This window comes from Scomber scombrus, chromosome 10, assembly GCF_963691925.1.
Source record: "Scomber scombrus chromosome 10, fScoSco1.1, whole genome shotgun sequence".
Taxonomy (NCBI): Eukaryota; Metazoa; Chordata; class Actinopteri; order Scombriformes; family Scombridae; genus Scomber; species Scomber scombrus.
Window position 1 is genome coordinate 7,327,427 of NC_084979.1, and position 20,216 is coordinate 7,347,642.

Sequence of the window (20,216 nt, forward strand, 5' to 3'; positions counted from 1 at the left end):
CTTAACACTAAAGTGCTGTGGTAGTAACAAAGAGAATGGCTGACGGAATTATTGAATAAATGTGTTTATTAGCTGCTACAATTACGAAAAACACAAAGCTGTATGTGCTTATACTATATACACCTGAACACACACACACACAACTCCCTCCTAGAAAATCTTCCCACAACCCAATACTGAATAATCAATATACTGCTGTATATCGCTGACATTGTTGAGGAATGTTAAAATTGAGATTAAAACCAAACCTTATTCAGTCATATCAATATCTTGAAATTCCTGCTCAGAATAGACCATAAATATTTTCTCTGCTCTTTTTCATAGGTGAGAATGGGTCAAAGCCTATTCGTCACTGTTTTAAGACAAAGGTGACAGCTTGAGCTATTCAGCTCAATGTCAAAATGGAGTGGTGCAGAGAGATATTTTCGCTGTTGGCCTTTTGCCCTCATAAAGTATTTATATGCCCACAGGAATCAATGATAGATATTTCATCTGCTTTCTCTGTGAATAACCTTTTGATAACCTAGGGCAAGAGCAAAGAGTGTGACTTGTGGTTTCTTTAAAAATAGAAAATACAAGGATAAATGATAAACCATATTTTCTTACAATTTGAGACATGATCACATTTTCCTGCTCAGTGTTCTCTCTTTTTGTCAGGGTTTTTTTGATGGTGAGATTTTTAGATCATTCCAGCCAGCCAAGGAGGAAGAAAGAGTCCAACAGATCCCAGTATGCACACCAGGACAAACATCCAGAGGAATATCCTGTCAATGACCATAGCCACATACTTCCAGTCCTCCTTCACCTAGCAGAGAAGAGAAACAGCAGAGAGGGACATTTCAAATTTCACACCGCACCACCTTTCTTTTTACCAGCTGTCAGTTTTCACCCTTGATTGATTTCTCTCGAATGGCTGATTTTTTCATTATGAGGCAGCTATCTCCTAAATGTCATTCAATCTTTGCTTTTCTCTCTTATGAAAAATTCAAGGTCAAATAAGTGAGGTCCAATTGTTTCAAATACTGGATAGAGACAGAAAGTACATTGTAGTCATTGACAATGGCTGGCATCAATGAACACAATAAGTTTTTAGAATAATTGTAAACACTTTCTAACTTCTCATTCCATTCCTCAGAGATACATTTTCATTTTTCCCCAGTAACTCTACAATAAACACTGAATTTCTGCCGTATACTTAGAAGTTATTTGCTGTAGTAGTTTCCTAATTGGAATGCATACTTATGGAGGTATTTCAAAGTGATATCGAAAACTTTTTTACATAGTCAAAACTGAAGACTTGCAGTATGATACATGAACAGACAGAATGAGAACTCAGTTAATTGTCTGATGGTCATTTGTTATAGAGTTATGCAAGCATTTACATGAGTAACTTGTGCAATATTGAAAGTTCTAACGGAAGATATCCCATTGTTAGTAAGGTTGATTCCACCCTGATCTGCCCCTAGTGGATATCATTTTTAAATTTCCAAGTACACAGAAAATATCCAGGAAAGTATAAGGACAATGCTGCTTGCATCACAGATGTTTGTCTGCACATTTATGTTGGTAAAAGCAACAGGGGACACTATAGGAAAAACAAAAAACAGTGTTGCAAGTTAGGGCTGTCACTTTTTTGAGAGATCAGATCAACCCATGTAGCCTATTGAACTTTAAAACATGAAATGGGAATTGATCTCTCATGTAGGAAATATTGATTGTTAATATATGGTGGCATGGTGAAATAATACAAGCAGCAGAGAAAGAGATATGCTGCTGCAGTGTGGACCCATGTGGTAATACATAGGTCAAAATTAAAACCCAGGAAGCGAAATCCTTCACCTATAACATATTCACTCAGTTGGCCAGTAACATCAAGTTCACATGAGAGGATGTCAGGAACAACAGCTGAGCACGATGAAAAGTGCAGAAGCTTCAACTTTGGAGAATACAGAAAACCCCCTGACTCACTGACCAGTACCTACTATTTGACTTTCACCACCCACTGGAGCATAAGCTAGTAGCTATCAGAATCCTGAACCATAGAGCTAATAATGTACCGAAAAGTGGCCAGACCCAAAAGAAGGAGCACAAACACCAGACACTTGAAGGATGCACTTGAAGGATGCACTTAAAGTGCCAGAAGATCCAGGAAGAATAACTATCCTGCAGGTGGTGAAGAAAAGAAGGATAAACACAACAACATCATCATTTGTTATGTGCCTGGACTATCTGAGAAGCTCAGGATTATTTTCAACAAACACTGCATACCTGTGTTTTTCAAACCCTGCAACACACTAAGACAGAAACTGGTTCTCCCGAAAGACCACACACCCAAACACAAGAAAAGCAAGTGTATGCAGTCCAATACAGTTAGGAATGCAGATATCTACCACCTACAATTCTGTCCTTTCATCCCTTCCAAGACCAAATCAGGCTGTGCAGCGAATACATCGGCCCTCCAATTCATCTGAATGGTTGTGTGTTTAGCCTGTGGCAGTTTTGGCTGCAGAAGCACTGCACCAGGCTGCAGCAAGAAAGTTGATTCAGACTCAAGTTTTGGAAACATAATCTGACATCATGTTGGGGTGGCTAATCACAGCCGGTGATCATACTGATCAGAGCTGTAAAGTCCTGCCATAACAGTATAAAGATGTTACTTGGAGGAGGCTTTGCTGTCAGCAAAGGTTACTGGTTACATTCAACGGCACAAACATGCCCACACCTCTGCAAAAACCTGCAGTGGTGCACGGCACTACCTGATTTTGCCTAAATACGGCCTAACAACCATTCACATTCGAGGGCAGCTTTTTCTCAGGCAGTAGAGCAGGTTGTCCACTAATCATAAGATCAGCAGTTCAATTCCTGGCTCCTCCAGTCCGCATGTTGATGTGTCCTTGCAAGATACTTAAACTCAAATTGATCCCAATGGCTGTGCCAACAGTCTATGAATGTGTATATGAACTATAACAACTGTCATTTACACTTGGCTTCAGGTGACTCCAACGATTCTTAATGACTGTCGTTACAACAGTTAGGAGCACTAATGAACCAAGCAAAATGTCTTATTCTCGACCTCAGATGACATATAATAGAGAGTTAAGTGTTTGATAAAAAAGCTATCTAATTTACAATTTGTGTTTTAAACTGTTTTCTTGCTCGCTCTTGCTATTTATTTGTAAAATTCTGCCCATGCTTTTTTCCTATTCTTCCTGTATCCCGCCTGCTTTTGATATCGACATGTGAGTAAGGGGGAAATCGGCTCATTCATATGCTTCCTCACTTGAGTGACAAGCTAACACTACAAGGCAATTGCGTTTTTACACACAGAGATCAATCAGGGAAATAAAATGCAATGCCTACACTGAGAATTTTGAATTCAAACAGATCATTACCTGTCAAATAGTTAATTACTTTCCCATGTTCAAACAGTGACAGCCCTATTGCATGTGCTGAAGGGATTGTACTCTTCCAACAACACTGAATGAAAACTGGCAAGCTCATTTGAGCTTCACTGAGTTACATGACGCCTTGTGTGACTTGAGATTTTTTCATATCTTTTTAAATATGAGCACAACATAAAAATATAGAAAGTGTTATGTCATGACCAAGGATTACTGGTTACTTAAATAAAAGTAATCTCAGTCAACTCACTGAAAAGTCTGCATCCTCTGCCCTGAGATGATCAGCAATGTATTGTACTCCCTCTATGGCTCGTTTCACAGCTGGGGAAATAGTTGGAAGTATGGGGTCCTGCTGGGTACTCGCATCTTTACTGGACTCTGCTGTGAGGGTTTCTGCTAGGTGATCTGTAAAGGCTTGTTTCACTCGCCCTGCAATCCCAGTGGTCCCAGAGCCTTCATTGTGAAAACAGCAGTACTGGAAGCTGCGGGAGCGACACCGATGCCCAGTTGTCTGAGGAAGTTCCCTCTTTTGGTCACACATTTGTTCTACACTGAGGGAGCGCCCATTTGGGGCCAGTGCATTTGGTTCTTCCCTGGATAGGCTGTGAAGGGGGCCCAGTGGCAAAGTTGGGGGCAAGGACAATTGGGAAGAAGACGAGGCCGACGAATTGTGACCCCGGTGGAGTTGCTTCTCTGAGAGAACTGAATACAGACCAGTTGCGGACCGGCAGAAAATGCTGGCTTTCGGTAGATGATCTTTTTCATTGAGGTCCTCAATTGGAGAAGAGGGTGGAGAAGGGGAGCAGACCACAATGTTTGGACTGTCTGATGGGGTCTTTGGAAATGTATTGTCAATCTCTCCTAATTGTCTCAACCCTGTCTCTAACCCTGACCAAAAAGCCTGAGAGTTGTCCGTTACTGATATCGTGGTTGGACCGTGCATCATTTCAATAAGCTTTTTGCAGTGCTGCTTGGCTGTGCCTGGCGGACGCTTCATGAAGAGGACTCGAGGAACCAAGTCCAAGAATACTCTCCGCACCCAGTGAGGCATGCCATGGGTTTGTGGAGATCGGTGGTGTACGTTTAAAACAAAGACAGTAATTATGATGGAGAGTGTGACAAAGACCATGGTAAAAAGCAGGTATTCGCCAATCAGTGGAATGACCAGTGATGTAGATGGTATTATCTCTGTGATCAGCAGGAGGAATACTGTTAGGGACAGTAACACTGATATGCACAAAGTGATCTTCTCTCCACACTGTGATGGCAAATAAAACACCAGTACAGTCAAGCAGGAGATAAGTAGACAGGGGATGATAAGGTTTATGGTGTAGAATAACGGAAGCCTCCGGATGATGAAGTAGTAAGTGATGTCCGCATATATCTCTGTGCAGCACTCATACTTTTTAGTATTGTACTTGCCCACTGCATTCATTATGACCCACTCGCCACTTTCCCAATAGTCCATCTGGTCCACATCGCTGGCCATGTTGATCAGATCGATCTTGGCACGGTCATAGGTCCATGAACCAAATTTCATCTTGCAGCTTTGCTGGTCAAAAGGGAAAAATGTGACATCTATGCTGCACGAAGACTTGTAAATGGCTGGTGGCATCCATTTTATCCGACCATCATAGAATAGGTGTGCCTTTGTGAGATGAGTTACCGCAAAGTCGCCATCAGCACTGCAGATGGAGAATGGGATACAGAAGAAGGATAAAATTGGAAACATATAATGAAATGTACCCTACATTTTGTACCTCTGACAGAATCTGAACACTTTGGAAATAGTTTCTCTGTTAGCACTGCATTCATTAATACAATAAAATGTCATAAATAGTTCTGATTACAACCAATGACTTCCAGTGAGTACACACAAAAAACAAAATTACTTTTTATTAAAATGATTGACCAACTAGGAAAAATGTAACTTTTTTATATTACACGATGAGTGCAAAAGCACACATACAACATGCATAAAAATGTAAACTTTTTCATCACTGCTGATGTTCTTTCAAAACATAATTATTTTAATGAGGTGCTGCCATTTGAGAGAACATCATCGGAGAATAATTCACTATGATTACAGTCTTCTTTCATTTTTTATTCACCCTCCATATACCTCTGTTAGCTCAAAGTTGGCATGGCAAAAAAAGGAATATTCCTGAATACATATATGCCGATGACACTGACATTTACGTGTCTGTATCACCAAATGAGTTTGGATTTTGAAATAAAACTTTGCATCGCAGCCATTGCATGTTGCTCTTTACTTTGTTTCAACATTACAATAAAGTTAACCTAAATCTGAAATCTTGGTGTAGTATATATACATATATTTAGAAGTTTTACAGCCACATCAAGACAATAACAAATTCAGCCTGCTACCATATTAACAATATAAAATGATTTAGAGAATTTATGTCCAAACAAGATCCTTGTCTTTATCTCTAGGGCTATCTTGAAATGTTCAGACATCTCCAGCTTAAAAGCACATCACTCCACGACTCAAATCTCTGCACAGGCTTCAAGTCTGTCAACAAATTGTTTTTAAAATCCTGCTACCCACTTGTAAATCACAAGAGGATTAAGGATGAAAAAGCATCTCTGATCTTTGTTCTTATCTTTGTACAGGAAGCTATTTTATTTGTTCCATGACTTTTTCTTGTTTTAGTCTCAGTGTCTTGCCTTATTAGCTCCTAGCCAAGGATATTTCATCGTGAGAAAGCACAATCATGTTTTGAATGACATGTGATGAAATGTTTGTATTAAGCAAATTCTGAAATGCCTTATTTTGACACAGTTTGTCTTATAGATTAGGATTTCCCTCATTTAAAGTGAAATTAAGTACCTAAGGCAGTTGCTGGATGCATGTCATCTGTGTGGCCCTTTGAAACACATCCAATTACATTTCATCTTCTAATTCCCTGCGTAATGTATTGCTTTGTGTTTTGTTTATAACCACATCCATTAAGGCTGACCTTGTTCACATTTATTTTAGCTAAATCACTTTATGACATTGGCACAGGACGAGATGTTTGGCACAACAGCAGAATCTCCATGTTTTCCCTCCAGTCATACCATCTGTTGGAATTAAATCATCAAAAGCTGAACATTAGTTGCTGTATAATTATTTTTGCCTCAAGAAATGCAACATTTAGGATCCCAGAGATCTTAAATGTTTGTGCAGCTGTGTGAACAGATTCTCTTGCAATATCGTCACATTAAAACATAGATCCTCACTTGTTGTAGAGGACAATGTCGGGCCTCCAGATGATCTCTGAGGGAATACGGATGGAGGTGACATTTTCATATTGCTCCGGGTTCCAGCGGAGTTTGTAATCGTTCCATTCCTGTAGGATTACATTAATCATATTAATGTTTCTGTAGCTTTATATTGGACTGAATCTTGCAAGTGTTCTCATAATTACATACTTGCTTGACCCAGACGTTTGTGGTCATCATCTGGTTCTTCTCATCCTTATTTCATGTTAACAGAGAAAGGAAATCAATGTGACATTAACCTTCTTTTAAATTAATTGTATAACAGTTTAGACTTCAGCATCTCTTAGGTACAATGTCTTTGAACATCTCTTTTTTTGTTTTACTTATTTATGTTTTCCAAGCATTCTCCATGAGGACAGATTACTTGTTTAAAACACCAGAAAAAAATATATTTTAATATATAATTCTTCATGCCAGAACACTCTCACTGTAGCACACTCTGCTGCTTTGCTGCCACTGCTGGCTCTAGCTCTTCCCCAGCAACATCTAAGGCACAGCACTCGTTGAAACACTGTCGGATAAGACAACTTCACCCAGAGCTGACTCTCACTACCGGGCATGTGGAGCAAGCACTTTCACATAATTGTCTGTCAAAACCTTGAAAATCAGCCCCACAATAATGCAGGCTGCACATATTCAAAATCTAAAACAGTTTTACCTTAGTCAACAGAAATCCCCTAACATAATTTGTGTAAAATGAACTGATGCTTGTGTTTAAATCTCCAGAGGGTCTATAATGCAAAGGTACCATTGGGGCAAGATAAAATAAAGATGGTATTGAATAGAGACCAGAATATTTACTGCAGGTGTCCATACATGGCAACTGAATTTAATTAGCGAAAATAATGCAGACTCATCTCTTGTGATTTCATTTCCACTGATAAGTTACCTCTGATTTTTCTCTCTTGCCTGGTGTAGCTTTGAGCTGCTATTGAGCTGCTATTGTGATCTTCATGAATATAATACATATGACAGAGAGGGCGCAATTGATGATATGTCATTTACACAATTACATTTTGCCAATACCATCATAACATAACATTCATTATGATAAATCAAATTTACGAAAGACATCCTGTGTTTCAAGGTTATGAAGTTTCCCTCACCACATCTATAAGCTGGGCGATAGAGAGTCCAAAGTGTACTAGGACTGTGTCAGAAGTGTTTTCCACTGGCCGGGAGAGCTTATTGTAATGTACAAACAGATCCTGGAGCAACCTTTCCTCGGCATGGGCCCGGGGTCCAGTTTGGGAACAAACTGAGGGGAGAAAAGAAGAAATGAGACATATTAAGAAGTGTTAGACTAATGACTTGGCCTCCTTTAGTCCTTTTGTATAATTTCTTGTCTTTTTTCAAATACACATTCATATTTGTTTTTATAACTGCATATTACCACATGCATCAGATAATACTGCTAAGCCTTTGTGCTCATTTATTTTGCTCTTGTACAGAATTCCCAATGACCAAAACACTGTCACTGTTTCTCATTTAGCATATTAATAAATGAAATACAAAGCACGATTTCAAAAGCATAACATTAATATTGCAGATATTTTCCACCACCTAAAGTACATTCATCTAAATTGGATTTAGTATGAGGCGATACCACAGTAAAGAAGCCACTGTTGTAGATACAGAGTGTAATCTAAAAGGAGGGTGACCTCTATTATACACAGGTGGCATATGGTTACATGAGACTGTATCTGAGAGATGAGACAAACAGGGAGGGAGGGGTGGGGGGCTGAGGAAGATGAGAGGAGGAAAAAGAGGAAGGATGAATCTGAATCTGAGGACATCCGTTGTGTCTCCAAACAGACGTGCTGATGGAGCATTCTGTCGAGACGTCTCATCCCTCCCTTTCCCCTTCTCGCCATCCCTGCTTCAGTGTCTCTATTCTACTGCCGCTCTGATGGAGCTGCTCAGTCACATCCCTGCCCACTTTTAGAACCAGCTCACATAGCTCTGAGGATGACCTAACGAGGTCCGAGGACAATTAAAGGGACGGGGATCGTCCCAAGGCTTGTACAGTACAATGTCCTTTGTATTCCAGGCATTTTTTCATATTTAATTAGGCTTTCTTCTGTCCTGGACATTGTGCATCTGTGCAGGTAATTCACTGGCACAGCAATAAATCATTGGTTGATTTATTTAACAGGCCTCACTGATATTTCATTATGGCCCAGCACTTCTGCATATTTCAATTTCTTTCTTGTGTGTGGGGCATTATATTGCATATATTATGCCCACTTCTTATTGTGCAAAATGTTAAGTGGTACGGGAGTTGGGGGGTGGGGGGTTATTACCTCACAACGATTGGAGTCATGCACAAGGAGATGAACATAGCAGTAATAAGTTATTTCTATAAGCTTTAAAGTAGTTAGTAGTTTTTCATGTATCAGTGTTGCTGATATTTATGTTAGACAAAGATGCTGCTGTTCTAACTTGTTTTCTTAAATTATAGGGACACAGGTGTTATGATTATGCTGCTGGCTTTCCTCTCATGTCTCCCAACCCACTCAATCAAAGCTGATGGGCTGTCCTTCAGTTCCCTGAAAACTGGCATCCTCAATTTTTAAAGGCTGGGGATCAATATCTTATTAAATGGATATAGTTTCTTTTTTTCCCCCACGTCTTCTCTTCCTATTTACCCCCAAATTTGTTTGACATGTCCAGACATCCAACAACCTTGAAACGTCTCTGTGTTTTCAGATGACACAAACTGACACAGGAACCTTTGTTCCATCACATCAGTTCAGTGCGGTATCTATTGAATGCAGGTATATTAAATAAAGGGATGCTCCAGTAGATCTTAAAGAAGCCTTGCAACTAATGGGTTTAGATAGGAGAGCTTGTAGGCTGTCCTGACTTTGACAATTTGTGGGTCAGAGCAGTATTGTGTGCAGGAGAAACCAGGTAACTGTTGGACTGTACTTTTGTGCGATGTGCTTTATAGGACACTAATGAATGGCCACAATTCACTTTTCTTTCTTAAACCTTTCATTCCAGTTGAATTATCTTCTTCCTTTCAATGATGCAATTTTTAAAAACCAATTTGAGTGTTATCAGTATTTATTCATGCAAGCAATGAGCAGTTAGTAAGGTACATAATATGTGAATCATCCAGAAAAGTTCATAACATCTGGTGCCAACATTAAACCAAATATTAATGCTATTAATATATATATATATTCATCAATATTTTTAGCTTTGCAAAGAACAAGCCAAACAGTTTCATCCTGGTTAGTTTTCTCCTGTAGAAGATCTACTGGACCCAGTTCTGTCCTCATTTGATCAATGCACTCTCATTGGCCAATAATGCATGAGCAGCAATTTTTATTTTTCCATACAAGTGACAACTGCTCTTATAGGCAGAGAAAACTCCAGGTCACTAAGCAACAGAGCTTGTTTTTACATCCTTATCAAATATATAGGAAAAAAAAATCTTGTCTTGAAGGTTATGTTTTTGTTACTGATTGTGTTACTCATCTCAATAAGAAAATCCTTGCCTTTCTGAATAACATAACTGGAGCTTTGTCCGGGATTATTGGGAAATCCTTGAGGTGGGGAGAGGTAAAGAATTTTATATTTTATACTATAAAAATGTAAGCACCTTTGTAACATTTGCTTTGCACCTATCCCCTGATTTAGAAGAAAAAATGCAATACCTTCCTCCCCATATCTCAAAACAATGTTTTTTTTGGCAAACATAACTAAACAGTGGTACTCTGAGAAAAAGAAGTGTTCAAAGGTTAAAGCCTATCCCCTGCTGTCATGAAAACTATAAACTAGTCTTAATTACACATACATTTTTGATCCCCTGTCTCCATCTTATAATGCTCCTACAGTCCCATATGTTGGTATTGAAAACTATAAGAGAAATGATTTACCTTGTGGAGGAAGAGTGAAGAAAAGTACGCTCAAACACTTGTATATATCCATAGTGCCTCCACAAGTATTCAACTCTATGAGTGAACTCCCCCCAACATGTGCCTGACTTCAGCGCAGGTGGTCAGTCATCCCTAGAGGTCTTCCAACCTGGGAATTCTCTCTTGAAACTGCAACTCTTTAGAAAAGTTCAGAATAGGTTAAGCAGCCAGATGGAGAGGTCATGCCGGTCGGTGTCAGTCCACGGCCTGATGCTGCTCCTGGTTCCATCTGTCCATGTCTTCAGTTGCCTCACTGTCCAGTCTGAGTGTCAGGAGGAAATGACCACAGACCTGTAGTTTAGTTTCCCTGATCCAACACTTGAAAGTCCCTCCCTGCTCCACTAGAATCCTTCATCCAAGTGTGGCTTATCCCTCTCTTCTCCACCCTCCCTGTCTACATTACTCCCTCCCTCGCCTCTCGTCTCTCCGCCTCCTCAACTCATCTCCCTCCCGATCTCTTTCGCACATACACACTTCATTTCTCTCTTTGCATTCTGTCTTTCCCTCCCACTTATTTTCTTTTTTTTTTTCCCCGCTCCAGTTTACCAGTTGTCTGTCCTTCACTTTTTTTCATGGGAAAACAGTGAACTTTTTTGTCAGTCTGTGTGCATGTGAGGGGAAAGTGAGCATGCCTCTGTAGAGAATTTCTTACCTGTATACACTGTATATATTAACAGTGTTGTGTGTGTTTGTGAGTATGTGTTTTGGCAGACCGTTTCTTAGTATGTGAGCTGTGTTGCAGTGTGCATGCAGCATGTGTGCGTGGATGCCTGTCAAAATGCAGAAGTACCAGTGAGTCATAGGACCTCTGGATACTATTCAATCTCCTCTCTGCCGTGTTTCCCAGGAGCACATCATCCACCCTTTATCTTACCCCTTCCTCTCTCTTTCAAACACCCCTGACCTCACCTGCTGTCAAATCTTTTTCGACGTAATGTCTTGCACACAGACAGACATTTCTCTTCCTCTGCAATGTCTCTGCACTTCACTGACAGTCTTCTTTAGAGCTTTTACACGCCAACAGATCTCAGTGCCAAGGCTAGTCATCTATTGAGACAGGTGCATTTGCTTGGGGTGTGTTTACTGTTGTTGAGCGTGTACTTTATTTTTTCCCAGAATTGCCAACTTGTCATGCTTTGATTACAGAAAGAAAGAGAGAATAACAGGAGACACTTAAAAAAAACTTGACTAAGAGTCCTGTTTACTTGAGACCGGCTGACGCAGAAGCCAGCTTTTGACTTTTCGACAGTTTTTTCTGACTGTGTTATGTGATAGAGTGCAACAAAAGAGGTCCAGGCGGAGATATATTTTGCTGCTGTAGATGTCTTTGTCTGATATGCTTCTTTTCAATGCACTATGAGCCCACAGAGAAAAGCCTCCGCAGTGTACACATTGATTTTTTTCTAATCAAAGACATGGCTCTCTTGATCCGGTGATGACTAACAATGACATGACAGATGAACAGATTTCTCTCACCGGTGTGCTGACACAGCACAGATGTTACACTCTTACCATCAGAGATTTGATAGCCGATTATTTAGTTGGATGGCTGACAGGAGTCCAGCAGGAATTTGTAAGTGGGACAAGGCAGCAGCAGGGGGGCCACTGTAAGAGGAAATTTCACTTCCAGTAACAGGCAGGGTGCACATATAAGCCAATTACATATATTTGTTTAACTCACACCCACATATAGAAACTTAATCTCCCTCACCACATCAGCTGATGAAGCTGACCATCTGTGTCCTTGCTTTTTTTTTTAATAGTGAGGGAGTATAAAGAGTGGCAGTATTCATATCTTGCGAGCAGCATCCTTAATAATTCAACCTGTCCTGATATTGGAAATGCTTTAGTGATCCCCAAGCAGGCACTGTGACCTCTACAACCCAAACACACTTGCTGACCCTTTTATGGCCATGTTTGTAAGAAGTTAAGGAGGGTGGCTGCTATTTAAATGCAGTGTACTGCAATGTAACTTGGTTATCAATAGTTATCAAAGTTCTAATACCAGAGTTTAACCAAAAAAGCATACTATTGACATTTGATAATCCTTTAATTTCAGAGGTCTTGTATTAAAGCTATTATGTGTACAAGATTTAGGGACAGCAATGCCTGTTTATCAGTCGCTCTGCCACTTTGGTCCAGAATGTTCCACTTGCACCACCAAGAGATTGACATCTTTGGTTTTCAATGAAACATTCCAACTGCTAGATGGATTAACACTGAATTTGGTTCAGGTATCCATGGTGCACAAGATGAATATGAAGGACTCTGGCAATCCCCTGACCTTTCAACTAGCATCTTCAGCAGGTCAAAGTGTTCACAAAGTCAAAATGCTGACTCTTAGTCAACTTTTCAATATGATTCTAGGGGTTTTGTAAGTTTTCAAACTGTACAAATAGTGGTTTTAAATGTTTTTTACCACTTCTACACACTAATATGCAGAATAGGCTGCCCTCTATTATTAATTTGTTGTAGCAATGTTGTTGTGTCAATAACATAGCTGTACATTTCAGTCTTGAGTCTCAACCTTTATTTAGACTCGAGTCACTGAAGACTTAAGATTTGACTTTCCAATAAAGAAATCATATTAGTGCGTCAGTGTGTTCCTGTGTGAAAGAGGGAGGAAAAAAACATGTTTATTCTGAAAGAGATCCTGCCATGTCTGTCATGCATAGTAGTAGTATAGTAGTCACAACAGCTCTTAGAGATTGGTGTGAAACAGAATAAGTAATATACGCCCCACTGTTTGGGGCTCACTCCTCTACAGCAGCTCATATGTCTGCATCGTGTGTGAGTATGCATGAAAGAAAGTGTGACAATTAGAGCTGAAATGATTCCTTGAGAAACTTTATTAACTAAATTATTAAAAATCATAGTACAATGTACTTATATTGTTTAATCCATATAACTATATACAGCGTACTGTGCAGAGATGATTATTACAGTGGCACAACACTGTGACACTGGGGCAAGATGACATGAAGAAGACATGATTTGATGGCGTGGATTGCAAAATGAAGGGACAGAGAAAAATAACAGGGGCGAAGAGAAGAGATGGGCTAGAGAAGGAAACGACAGAGGGTGTCCAAAGTTCAGGATCATTTCAAGCTGGGACAAAATGAAAACTCTGTACAGTGTGTCTGTTGCAAAATGGAACTAGTCTACCACATAAGCGTGACGTCAATGCTTCAGCATCTCAGCAGAAAGCATCCAGTCCATGAGACAGACCCAACGTAGGGTAACAATTAGGGGTAGCTGTTTCATGGGTCATGCTAAATTACTGTTGATGCAAACTCAACATTTCCTGCTTTACTGCTACATATTAAAAGCTTTTAATTTACTAAATAATGTGAGACTTTTATTGTTAAAAATTTACAGGAAATGTATCGTGTTTTTCAACAAATTAGCAGAGCTTTGTTAGCACTGCTAAAAACAGGGCGATGCAACATATGGGCATTTTTGGAGCTCTTTGTTTAGCAGATTAGAAATAGAAAAACACAGCATACCAGTTTGAGAGATTATTTGATACTTTGGCCACATTTAATATGACCATCTGACATTGTAACATGAAATACAGTATATGACTGAAAATAAGGAAAAGCATTATCGGTCCCATTTAATAAAACAAAAGCATTTATTTTTCGATTACTCAATTAACCAGTGGAGTAATGGGTAGAATACTCAATTACTAAATCAATAGCTGCAGCCCTAATGGCAATACTGTATCGAGAGTTGTCTCTTTCCTCATTGAAGTAATATGCAAGAGGTTAATGTAACGACAAACTCTACTTTCACTAAAAGCACCAACAACTCAACTCAACACTGGAATTTGGCTTTATCTTTGGGGCTTGATATGGTTGGTGCCCAGATTAATAATCCTGATCATTTGCTTCTGCTTGTCATTCTCTCTGCACTCATGAGGAGAATGTGCAGGACAGATTGCTCCCCTGTCTGATGAGGCGTCTGATGATCTTGTGGTCAGCCTCACAAAAGGCCCTGTTCATCATAGAACTGACGGTGCCATGGGAGGATGCAGTTGGTGAAGCGTACAAATGCAAAAAGCTGAAGTACTCCAATCCAGCAACTGAAGCAGAACAAAAGGGCTGGAGAACACAGGTGCTCCCGGTGGAGATTGGCTGCAGGGGATGTCAAGCACCAGGCTGCTGAAAGGGATGGGAGTCTGATGACAGGCCCTCCGAAGGGAAGCCAAAATATTGCCTTTCTGGGAGTTGCCATCTTGCTTGTGTGGCATCATTTGGAGCCACGGTCTCCACAGTAGAGTTGGGCTGCAGGAAGTTTGAGTGTGGCTGTCACAGCTGTAAATCATAATGCCGCACCCCCTTTTTATATTGTCAAATAACCAGCTTGAACTTGAACAAGCATCAACGTGAAAAGAACTACTTAAATTAACATAAACCATCTTTGGGAAAAATTCATTTGACGTGTATTTTTTTGATTTTTTTAGTTTGGCTCATGTCCAATCTGCTAACATGGAGGGGGCGGGATTTATGACCTATACAGAAGCCAGCCACCAGGGGGCAATCAAGATATTTTGACTTCACTTTTGGGGAGCTGTTTATATAAAGTCAATGGACATTAGCAGTGGTCTAAGATTGAATGTCCCACATCGACATACAATGTGTAGCCCTGTTAACAGCGATACAAACATGTATATGACAACAACAATAGGAGAGGGTGAATATAGATTTCATGTTTATCAGACCACTGGCAGTAGCCATGAGGGGATTGAATCATACATAAGAATAGGAGAATTATTGATGGGCTCCCAGTGAAGCATCTGTAGTATTGATCAGATCACAGCGTGTGTTCCCACTGAAGCCGGCTTGTGTGAGGATAGCTCCCTGGAACAGCCCCAGGATCTGAGATCACCGGTTCAGCTAGCACTCAACAGAGCTGGTTTTGCCTTAGTGATTCATGAAGCTTTCTTTGTTGCGCTCACACTGACATGCATCCACCGTCAGACACACAAACCCACACAGACACAGGGATTCAAACCATGCATGTATAAACACCCTGCCTGCTAGGGGTGGCTTAGATCGCCTGTCAATCATAGACTCAGAGGTCAGTCTCTAATGCCTCACTCATAGAGATTGAGGATTATCCCCCAGGTTTCATTGTTAAAACTCAGTGGAAACAATTAGAGAGTTTTTAAAAATCCCTGTATTGCAGAACAAATCCAAAGTCTTTAGGCAACAATAGTGCATTTAGAAATCCCCAGACTTTGGTAGGCAAAAATCTACAGTTATCTGGTATCGTGAGACTAGTCAAAACCCCCTCTGTACTTTTGCTGGATTAGCTGTTTAAAATAAAGGGGTTTCACATCTACTCTTCTGCAAGTGCCTTAAAGGACTATGGATGAAAGGATAGATATTTCATCATTAAATGATAATAGCGTTGTTGCCTTTGCTGTCAAACAGTATTCTTTTTGTAAGGTTTGCTTTTAGAATGGAGTCAGATTGGATTGAACCAGCTCCCTGAAGGAGAGGATGGATGTCAAAGTCATCATGAATGCTGTGGGCAAAGGCAAATATTGACAGGGCCTGATGCCAACCATGAACCCACCTGCAACAGCCCAGGGGTGAGCTGAGATAGTCAATGGACAGGTACCAACAAAGATGGGGCACCTGCTGCATCTGCAGGGTAAATGACATCTGTTAGCCACATAAACAAAACCTTAATAAAATATCACTTAGAGCACCATCTTTGTTGATTTCTTTGAAAAGGGACACATGAAAAGTCTTTTAAGACAAAGTAATGATAATTAGAAGGATGGGTTCATGATTTTTCAAGTCTGTCCTAAAACAATAATCAGGTGCCCAAACAAAGACTGACACTTTGTTTCCTGCTGTAATAATTTTTTTGTGCAAACTGGCCATTAAAAGATTCGGTCATAATGCACTTTCAGTGTTAGTGATGGAGGACACAAATTATAGCTCTCCTTCTGTGCAGAAATGTTTTCAAAAGCTTTACTTGAAGCCATCCAAATTAGTCAAATCAAGTCAATACCTTTCACCATTACTGTCTTTCTGGTGCCAAATTCTCTCTTTTGTTATGGTTCCTCCACTGTAGCTAAACAGGAAAACACTGTCAGACACAAGACCCAAAGGGAATTCTTTACTATAAAGACTGTAACTGTGGAAGATATCCACTTTATTTGACAAACTCAGATGGCTTTAATATTACCTTCAGATAAACTTTTAAATACATTTTTCCTTCACTTACACTGCAACTGCATTTGAAAAGGAGCAAAACCTGAAATGTCACATGCAAATCACAAGCCAAAACTGCTTTGAAGCTGGATTAAACTCTTTTTTTTCTCAATTCAATTTAATTTGATTTATTTGGCGCATCTCTGCACTGCACTATTAGTTAGTCATGAAAGCATACAGATTGAGAGGGGGAGGAGGAGAGGGGAGTGAAGTGCATCATGGGAAGTCCCGCAGCAGTCTAGGCCTATAGCAGCATAACTTGGGGCTGGTCCAAGGCAAGCCTGGGTCAATCCTAACTTAAAGTTTCATCAAAAAGTGAAGTTTTAAGCCTACTCTTAAATGTAGAGAAGGTATCTGCCTCTCTGGACTCAAACTGGACGATGGTTCCACAGGAGAGGAGCCTGGTAGCTGAAGTCCCTGCCTCCCATTCTGAACACTTCTGGCACTATGAGGCTTTAGACAGTGCTGTTTGAGATCAATATTATCTTGATTACAGTGAAAATCAATAGGCACAAACACCATTAAACTAAATGACACTATGTCCAGGGACAACATAGTTATGTATTTATGTGTTCCATTCCATTGACTGTTAGTCATTAATAGATTGATCCTCAACATGATATTACAAATCCATTAGAATCACATTAAAAAATACTTTGATGTTGCAAGTTAGTGAAAGTAATGACAGCTATAGTAGAATACTGCAATATCAATGATGGGTAAATAGTAAATAATTGTTCCTCATTCATTACTTGCATAGAATAATACAGCAAGAATTTACCATTTGTAGGGAGAAGACTGCTTTTTTAACACTGTTGCATTCCCCACACATCACAACTATGCCTTTTGTGACACCATAAAAAAATGCCTTTCCATTAAAACATATACAATAATCATATTGCATTGGTATTGGTTAAGGTTGAAGATCCACTTACTATCTCATTTATCTTTGCCTTGTACGTTTGACATTTTTGGAAAGGTATTTACTGTAGGATTTACTTTCTCAATTACTGCATGCCGCAAGAATTCAAGCCTGAATCTTGTACATTGCACATTGATGAAAAAAATGAAAGGATTCTTTTCAAATCTAGTGAGTAATGCTTTCAATTCATAATGGCCCTCCTGCAAAGCTTTAATCAAAGGATTCATTTTGAAAACACCACTTGCCGCAATACATGAGAAAATGAAACATTCCTTCAGCAGACTACAAAATACCACATTTTACTTCCATCATATGAATTCAATCATCACGATTTTCTGTTGATTATTATATTTATTTTATTTATTTATTTATTTTTACCATGAATGCTGAGATACATTTTTTCCCCAATATCACCAAATAATAGCAGAAATCCTACTAATATGAAGTACCTGTAAAATATTAAATGGCCTTGCTCTTCCAATCAACAGACTTAGTTATTCTCTACATACATATTAAGACATGCCTAACAGCCTCCACCATCCCCCTCCTCCTGCTTTGGATAACTTTCATGAATTCAGGGACTCATGAATCATGATGATATTGTTTTAAAGTCTCTTGTCTTTCCCCGCTGAAGGCAGACTTAATCTGGGAATACACTGTGTATTTTTATCAATCTCGCATGTAACTTCTGTGCTCACACTGTACAGATTGATCGACTGCTCAAAGTATGGGTGCTCACACTGAACTAAACATGGAAGAGAAAAAAAGGCAGCAGATGGCTGGGATTATGCGGATAGCATGGTCTGCTCTGCAGAGCAGTTCAGTTTTATTTCGATCACAGTGCAGTCTCAATCATGGCTGCTGTTGGCCACAGCATGTAAAATATCACTCCAATAATATTACCACAGTTCATATCTTTTAACAACAGTAATGAAAGAAATCGTATCCCAGAACTGCTCAATCTGCTCAGACAGCCAATCAAGAAAATCCTTCCAATTGTCTAAAAGGCAAAACATTGATCATTATTCTGGTGACACAACCCTGAAAACTTCATCTTGATTCTAACATTAGTTAGGGGTTAAGATCAAAATGTGGTTAAAATCAAGCCTATTGCTACATGTGAATGTGACTTTTTGGTGTCACCTCTATCACTATCTACTAAATAGAGCCAAACCACCTCAAACATATCCAGTGTTTTCAGTCTGTTTGAAATAACATCCAGTACACATGAAAACATCCTTAAGTCACCCCGTCACCCCACTCCTACTGGCCCTATTATACAGCTTTAAAAAACTGGGTACTGGTATTCCTTTAAATGTTTTCTAGAGTAGACCTGCTGTTGCACATTGCTTATTGGCACTGTATACATGTTATATAGCAGCACTCTCAGTGACCTGGGATCAGGTACATAAAACTCTGAGCAGATTCACAACTAAAACTGGGTGTACACCAAATACAGACATATACATACAATGATTTTAAACTGTTCTTTGTGAAAGTGGGAGCATGGATGATACCATATGTTTACAGACATTGCAAACTGAAACAGATGAAAGAGCAGGGGGAGTTAACTAATAATTAGAATAGTTATAATAACTTAAATAATTGTGCATTCAAATCAAAGCATTGTTCTTGCATATCATGTGATATGCTACTTCAGTAAACTTTAACAACCAATATTACTGAGACCATCACAGAAAATTGCAAATCAAAATTTAATGTCCAGGAATTCACATTACAGACACTACCACTGACTATCTCTGGAACAAATTGGCTAAACTTTTGCACATTGATCATACAATTGTGAACCTATCCTTTAATCCCTCATTTGCATATTGATCCATGTGTCTGTTCCACCAGTCTTCAGACTTGTTCATTTAAAAAAGGGCACTGAAGAAGCTCAATTTCTCCTATTGTAAATCCTGGAGCAAATTTCATTATGCACAGCTCTGGTTATTTATATCCCCCCTATCATTCATTCGCTACAAGTACCATTGATATTTCAATCACAATTCTTAAATGCGAGAAAAGCAATCAATGATTTTATTTACAGCACTTATATCAAAACAAACTCCATAGATGCTAATTAGGAAGTTTCAAGACTGGAATGAATGAAAAGATAATAAACAAAAAAAAATAAAATGATGCCTCAAATGTATAATTAGCTACCAATTGATAAGCAGTTTATAGATCTCTGTGGCTTCAATGTCACACAATCAGTAAATCTCTTTATCAACCCAAATAGACAAATGTTCTATTACTACATTGTTAATCTAATTTTTCCATCTCCAACTTATCATTCCAGGAAATGGTAAACGCATGTTTACAAACAGTACATTTCATTTCAGTGCTAAATATGATATATTCCTCTATATCTACACACATGCATACATACAGTATAATGGTGACAATAATAATTTAAACAATTACACAAATCGATGGAGCCCATGTA

At 39.3% G+C, this 20,216-nt stretch overlaps 1 protein-coding gene across 4 annotated transcripts; it reads right to left on the reverse strand.

Annotated features, from left to right (window-relative positions):
- Positions 1 to 679: 679 nt before the first annotated feature.
- LOC133987271 (neuronal acetylcholine receptor subunit alpha-4-like) lies at positions 680 to 16,932 on the reverse strand. 4 transcript variants are annotated; one of them, XM_062426577.1, is made up of 6 exons: positions 16,902 to 16,932; positions 7,793 to 7,944; positions 6,837 to 6,881; positions 6,645 to 6,754; positions 3,652 to 5,086; positions 680 to 805 (listed from the first exon to the last, which is right to left on the reverse strand). In XM_062426577.1, exons 3-6 carry the CDS (start codon positions 6,864 to 6,866, stop codon positions 680 to 682), a joined length of 1,701 nt encoding a protein of 566 aa, XP_062282561.1. In that variant the 5' UTR covers positions 6,867 to 6,881; positions 7,793 to 7,944; positions 16,902 to 16,932. The 4 variants fall into 4 exon arrangements, with proteins under 4 accessions (XP_062282561.1, XP_062282562.1, XP_062282560.1 ...); XM_062426578.1 differs by lacking the exon at positions 16,902 to 16,932 and adding an exon at positions 14,962 to 15,004 and having other exon boundaries at positions 7,793 to 7,926; XM_062426576.1 differs by lacking the exon at positions 16,902 to 16,932 and adding an exon at positions 10,574 to 10,640.
- Positions 16,933 to 20,216: the final 3,284 nt, after the last annotated feature.

Bases quoted from the DNA above. Each gene is read 5' to 3' on its own strand.
- LOC133987271 (XM_062426576.1), bottom strand. From the start codon at position 10,625: ATGGATATATACAAGTGTTTGAGCGTACTTTTCTTCACTCTTCCTCCA. The intron at 7,945-10,573 runs GTAAATCATTTC...TTCTCCCCTCAG, and splicing joins CTTCACTCTTCCTCCACAAG to TTTGTTCCCAAACTGGACCC. The intron at 806-3,651 runs GTGAGTTGACTG...CTTCTCTGCTAG, and splicing joins CAGAGGATGCAGACTTTTCA to GTGAAGGAGGACTGGAAGTA.